The 6,920-nt window shown below is 50.6% G+C and overlaps 1 protein-coding gene across 1 annotated transcript in view; it reads left to right on the top strand.

The window, feature by feature from the left end:
• CCNF (cyclin F) overlaps window positions 1–6,920 on the top strand; it is a 38,977-nt gene that overhangs the window by 13,977 nt on the left and 18,080 nt on the right. The window contains exons 9-10 of the mRNA XM_026447540.2: window positions 860–1,011; window positions 5,082–5,246. Of these exons, the coding sequence (XP_026303325.1) occupies window positions 860–1,011; window positions 5,082–5,246 (317 nt within the window). The remainder of the gene's footprint in view (window positions 1–859; window positions 1,012–5,081; window positions 5,247–6,920) is intronic.

Below are 6,920 nucleotides of genomic sequence, written 5' to 3'. Positions count from 1 at the left end.
TTTTTTTTTTTTTTTTTTTGAGAAGGAGTCTCGCTCTGTCACCCAGGCTGGAGTGCAGTGGCCAGATCTCAGCTCACTGCAAGCTCCGCCTCCTGGGTTTACACCATTCTCCTCTCAGCCTCCCAAGTAGCTGGGACCACAGGTGCCCACCACCTCGCCTGGCTAGTTTTTTGTATTTTTCAGTAGAGACGGGGTTTCACCGTGTTAGCCAGGATGGTCTCGATCCCCTGACCTCGTGATCCACCCGTGTCGGCCTCCCAAAGTGCTGGGATTACAGGCTTGAGCTACCGCGCCCGGCCGACTAATTTTTTGTTTGTATTTTTAGTAGAGACAGGGTTTCACCGTGTTAGCGAGGATGGTCTCGATCTCCTGACTTCGTGATCCACCTGCTTTGGCCTCCCAAAGTGCTGGGATTAAAGGCATGAGCCACCGCGCCTGGCCTGAAAATAGCTGTTTTTAATAATCACAGTGTTTGCTGGCATGAAGCTGTGATGAAGCAGGTGCTCCTATTCCTGGGTGTAAACATTGGCAGAAGCCTTTTGGAGAGCACTGGGGTGTGTGACCAGAGACTTAACACAGCTGCCCCAGGCATTAGCCATGTAAGAAACTGAGACCTGAGCCACGGTGGAAAGGCCATTGACATTTCATTATATATCTTTTCTCATGTCATCTATGACTTATTCAAAAAAGAATAATAATTAAAACCTGAGCCATCCTCGTTCCCGAAGCTTGTGAAGGTTTAAGTTAAGTGGGGCAGTGCGTCCATGTGCATTTGCTGCCTGAATGGCCCTTTGCTTCAGAAATGGAAAACCACAACACAGCTGCTGCCTCACACCCATGTTTGTCTTTTCTTCCTCAGCTGTCTTTAGCCAAAGCCTGTGCAAATGGAAACCAGCTTGGACTAGAGGTCAGAGCTTCCAATGAGATCGTCTGCCAGCTATTTCAGGCTTCCCAGGCTGTCAGTAAGCAGCAAGTCTTCTCCGTGCAGAAGGGACTCAATGACACAATGAGGTGAGTCATTCAGGCTGGGGCTTCTAATCAGAGCGGCGCAGCAGCCTCCAGGGGAAGGGAGCCCTGTCACAGGGCGGCATAGAGTTTCCTATCACCCTTTTTTTTTTTTTTTTGAGACAGGGTCTGGCTCTGTCACTCAGGCCAGAGTGCAGTGGCATGATTTCAGCTCACTGCAGGCCTCTGCCTCCCAGTCTCAAGTGATCCTCCCGCCTTGCCCTCCTGAGTAGCTGGGACTCCAGGTCACACCACCACACACACCTAATTTTTGTATTTTTAGTAGAGACAGGGTATCACTCTGTTGCCCAGGCTAGTCTTGAACTCCTGAGCTTTTCAAGCGACCCTCCTGCCCCAGCCTCCCACAGTGCAGTGATCTTTTTTAAGCCATAGAACATGTTGGATATCTTTTTTTGTTTTTCTTTTTTTTGTGTGATAGGCTGTCTGTCACCCAGGGTGGAGTGCAGTGGTGTGATCTCGGCTCACTATAACCTCCGCCTCCTGGGCTCAAACGTTTCTCCTAACTCAGTCCCCCAAGTAGGACTACAGGCACCACACCTGGCTAAATTTTGTATATTTTGTAAAGATGGGGTTTTGCCATGTTGGCCAGGCTGGTCTCAAACTCTTGGCCTCAAGCGATCTGCCCACCATGGCCTCCCAAAGTACTGAGATTACAGGCATGAGCCACTGCTCTGAGCCTCCATTGAACATCTTAAACATCTTTCTGAGATGTTGAGATTCATATTTCCATTTCCCAAAGCTGGGACACAGCCTTTTCTTTATGGCCAGTCTCTGTAAGCATCAGCATATCACATGAAACTCAGTGGCCCTCAGGAGCCCTGCCATCTGGGGCAGCTGTCATGCTGACCACTAAATCACAGAGAGGGTAAAATGGAAAACATGAGTGATTTTCAACTTTATGCATGAGATTTCAGATACAGTTTGGATTTACAATGGGAAGCCTCTGGTTACCCCATCAGGAGACAACACCCAACGCATAGTAAGCACTCAGTAAACATTTATATATTTACAAAATGATCAGGTCAGGCCAGGCGTGGTGGCTCACACCTGTAATCCTAATCCTAAGTTTTTTGTTTTGTTTTGTTTTGTTTTGAGACAGAGTCTTGCTCTGTCACCCAGGTTGAGTGCAGTGGTGCGATCTTGACTCACTGCAACCTCCGTCTCCCAGGTTCAAATGATTCTCCTACCTCAGCCTTTTGATTAGCTGGAATTGTAGGCATGTGTCATGACATCTGACTAATTTTTGTATTTTCGGTAGGGACGGTTTCACCATTTTGACCAGGCCTCAAGTGATCTGCCCACCTCAGCCTCCCAAAGTGCTGGGATTATAGGTGCGAGCCACTGCGCCCAGCCAATCCTAGCACTTTGGGACACTGAGGAGGGAGGATCGCTTAAACCCAGAGTCTAAGACCAACCCCATCTCTATGAAGAAAAAATAATTATCATCCCTTCCCTAGAGAGGCCTGATGTCCCTTTCTGACACACACACACACATCACACATGCACACTGACACATAGGCCTAGGGATGTAGCACCCCTTTCCCCTACATTTAAATGACACTGGCCGGGCGCTGTGCCTCATACCTATAATCCTAGCATTTTGGAAAGCCAAAGTGGCAGGATCACTTGAGGCCAGGAGTTCACTGCAGTGAGCTATGATCGTGCCACTGCACTCCAGCCTGAGACACAGAGCAAGACCCTCTCTCCTCACAAAAAAAGAATGAAGATCTTTTTATAAAATGGCACCAAGCTGTAGTGCTATTGAGTCCTGTGCTGCCTGTGTGGTGATGCAGTCCCCTTCCCTCTTTCTGTTGGAAGAAATATGCTGATAACACCTTCTAATCTTCTTGGTCTGCTCTCTTTTCTTGGTTTGTTGAAATTCATTTTATGTGTGTGGGCATTTTTTTTTTTTTTTAATTTACCAGGGAGATGCAGCATTTGATGTAAAACGAAGGTACATTCCCCATTTTAACGTATGCAATTCAGTGGTCTGTTTTATTTTTACTTTTTAATTTATTTTATTTTTGTGATGGAGTCTCAGTCTGTCGCCCAGGCTGGAGTCCAGTGGTGCTATCTCGGCTCACTGCAACCTCTGCCCCGCTGGGTTCAAGCAATTCTCTTGCCTCAGCCTCCCGAGTAGCTGGGATTACAGGTGCCTGCCACTGTGCCTGGCTGATTTTTTTATTTTTAGTAGAAACAGGGTTTCACCATCTTGGTCAGGCTGGTCTTGAACTCCTGACCTCATGATCCACCCGCCTCAGCCTCCCAAAGTTCTGGGAATACAGGCATGAGCCACTGTGCCCCCGCCCTGTTTTTATTTTTATTTTTTTAATTAATTAAAAATTATTTTTTTTTCTTTTGAGATGGAGTCTCACCCTATTGCCCAAACTGGAGCCTACTGGTGTGATCTCAGCTCACTGCAGCCTCCGCCTCCTGGGTTCAAGCAATTCTCACACCTCAGCCTTCCAAGTGGCTGGGACTATAGGCATGCACCACCACACCTAGCTAATTTTTTTATTTTTTTGGTAGGGACAGGATTTCACCATATTGGCAAGGCTGGTCTTGAACTCCTGACCTCAGATGATCTGCCCTCCTTGGCCTCCCAAAGTGCTGGGATTATAGGCCTCCATGCCTGGCCCAGTGGTTGTTTTTAGAAGTCAGATCATTAAGCGTGTTAAATCTATTTGCTTTGAGTAAGCTTTGTAGTCTGTTCACAGTAGAGGCCAGTTTAAACCGTAAACACCTGGCTCTTGCATGTTCTCTGTTCTGGGAGGAAACAGAGGCTCTTCTGCTCCTCCTCTGCCATTCTTTTCACGCCTCAGCCCGTCTTCCTTTCCTCCCCTCCACCTCTGAAGATGCCTGTGTCTGGGCTGACACCTGGTACCTGTGCTGCCTGTCCAGCAGAATCACCCATCCTCCCACTCCTCTCTTGCTTTCTGTTCACTCTGACCCCTCTGCTTTAAGACAAGCGTCTACAGCCGGGTGCGGTGGCTCACGCCTGTCATCCCTGCCCTTTGGGAAGCTGAGGCAAGCAGATCACCTGAGGTCGGGAGTTCTAGACCAGCCTGGCCATCATGATGAAACCCTCTCTCTACCAAAAATACAAAAATTAGGCCAGGCACAGTGGCTCACGTCTGTAATCCCAGCACTTTGGGAGGCCGAGGCAAGTGGATCATGAGGTCAGGAGATTGAGACCATCCTGGCAAATACGATGAAACCCTGCCTCTACTAAAAATACAAAAAATTACCTGGGCGTGGTGGCACGTGCCTGTAGTCCCAGCTACTCGGGAGGCTGAAGCAGGAGAATCACTTGAACCCGGGAGGTGCAGGTTGCAGTGAACCAAGATTGTGCCACTGCACTCCAGCCTGGACGATAGAGCGAGACTCCGTCTCAAAAAAAAAAAAAATACAAAAATTAGCCGGGCTTGTTGGTGTGCGCCTGTCATCCCAGCTACTGGGGAGGCTGAGGCAAGAGAATCACTTGAACCCGGGAGGCGGAGTTTGTAGTGAACTGAGATTACGCCACTGCACTCCAGTCTGGGTGATAGAGCGAGACTGTTTCAAAAAAAGACAAGTGTCTCCACTCTATTCAGAAAGGCATTTACCATATTAGGGCATCCTGTGGCATTCTCTTGTGACTGTCTACCTTCTGCCGCTACCTGCATGCCCTCAGGGTCAGGGTTCATCCACTGTGGGTGGATCAACGGCTGTGGGCTGACTTTTCACTTTGCACCAGGTCGAGGTCTCGAAGCGCTTGGGTTTGGGAGCACCAGGAACATGTGGTCTTGGGGGAGAGAGGGCGGGTGCAGAGATCTGCAAGTCCATCCGCCTCCCAGGAACACAGTCAAAGGATGTGGGGCCTGCTTCGGGGCTGGGACCCATGGAGCCTCCTGGGCTTCCTGTGACATGGCCTCTCCAGCCTGGGTTCCAGGGTAAACCCATGATTCCAGAGCTAGCCAGGTTATTTGGTCAGGCCCAGCAGGTGGAGTTGAAATTGCAGACAGGGACGCATGGAGAATGCCTGCCCTAGTTCCCATGCGCTGCTCTTTCCGCAGGTACATTCTGATCGACTGGCTGGTGGAAGTTGCCACCATGAAGGACTTCACAAGCCTGTGTCTGCACCTGACCGTGGAGTGTGTGGACCGGTACCTGCGGAGGAGGCTGGTGCCGCGGTACAGGCTCCAGCTGCTGGGCATCGCCTGCATGGTCATCTGCACCCGGTGAGAAGCCCCCTCAGCCCAGCTGGCAGGGACGTGCTGGCCCTTCCTGGGTTCAGGGTCACCTGCCCTTCACGTGCTCCTCACTGGTTTTTTTCTTTTTTTTGGAGACCAAGTCTCGCTCTGTCACCCAGGCTGGAGTGCACTGGTGCGATCTCAGCTCACCGCAACCTCCCGCCTCCCAGGTTCAAGCGATTCTTCTGCCTCAGCCTCCAGAGTAGCTGGGACTGCAGGCGTGCGCCACCATGCCTGCCTAATTTTTTTGTATTTTTAGTAGAGATGGGGTTTCACCATGTTGGTCAGGCTGGTCTCAAACTCTTGATTTCAAATGATTTACCTGCCTCGGCCTCCCAAAGTGCTGGGATTACAGGCATGAGCCACTGCACATGGCCCTTACTGGTTCTTGACTCATGAGCCGTGAGTGTCCCACCTGGTCAGATGTGGAGTGCCATACTGAGGGCCCTCCACAGGCAAGGGTGATGGAACAGCCTTCAGCGTGTGGGGGCCACTGTGTGGGGTGCCTGCATCCAGGCAGTTTGTCCTGGTATGCGATCTCAGGACCCAAAGTGTGGCCTCACTCTGGCAGGCGCAGGCTGAATACCCTGTCCCCTGGCTCCTGAGGGCGGCAGGATGACTGATCGGGGAGGGTGACAGTCGGCTGCCCTTCTCTGAAGTCAGGTTCTAAAGTCTGTTGCCAGAGTTTCCTACACTCTTGGAGTTAGAGGGTTTTTCGTCCCCCACTGGTGCCTTGCAGAACCCACTCCAACCATGTGGGTGTCTCTCAGCAGCAGGGTGCGTCCTTACCCGGCAGCCTGTCCCTTTCGCATCAGACTCCTGCTTTCCTTTAACTAATGCTGGATCCCCTAGGTCCGCCTTTGGGAATAACGTGGAAATGATTCTCACAATACGTTTTACATTTCCTAAACCAGCTGTCCCCAGCATGGTCTACATTTCCCAAGGAAGTGCTTTCCAGACCAACTCCACTGTAGAGCCTGGTGGGTGAGGATAGGCGTGGCTGCACACAACGTATGTGTAAGCTAGAGACTTGTTTCTCTCTTGCACAGGTAACCCAGAGGCAGAGGGTCCGGGCTCAGGTCATCGGGATGTTTTTTGTTTGACGAGGAAGCAGAGGAGTCCTATCTCCCATGTTAATCTCTGCCACCAGCTAGGGTGCTGCCCTTGTCCCTCTGACACCTGTACCTGCCACATTTACCTTTGCACTGAGCTTAGTCTTGTGGCCACGTCTCACCAGACGGGAACTGGGAGATGTAGTCTCTTTGGGCCTGCGTGTGCCGGCTCGATGCAGTGTCATTCCCACGGAAGGAGGGAGCAACCCCTGCCACAAGCATCCAGAGCTGTCTTCAGATGTGCTCTTGGGCCTGAATCCAGCGTCCCAGGTCTTCCTACCAGAGACAACTGAGGAGGTTGGGTGGCTGCCTCCCTGGATCTGACCACATATCCATCACTTCAACATACGACCAAGCTCCTGGGCCACAAACCGGCTGGCAGTGAGAGAATAACCACTAAAAACGTTTCAGGGAGCTGAGTCCAATTTCTTCCCCAACCACAAGACCTGATTGCAGTGGTCTATATAACTATCACCACAGCTCCCTCAAATCAATTCTGCCTTATCTTTTTTTTTTTTTTTTTTTTTTTTTAGACGGGGTCTCGCTCTGT

This window comes from Piliocolobus tephrosceles, chromosome 17 (genome assembly GCF_002776525.5).
Source record: "Piliocolobus tephrosceles isolate RC106 chromosome 17, ASM277652v3, whole genome shotgun sequence".
Lineage (NCBI taxonomy): Eukaryota > Metazoa > Chordata > Mammalia > Primates > Cercopithecidae > Piliocolobus > Piliocolobus tephrosceles.
This window is presented reverse-complemented; position numbering and strand designations above follow the sequence as displayed.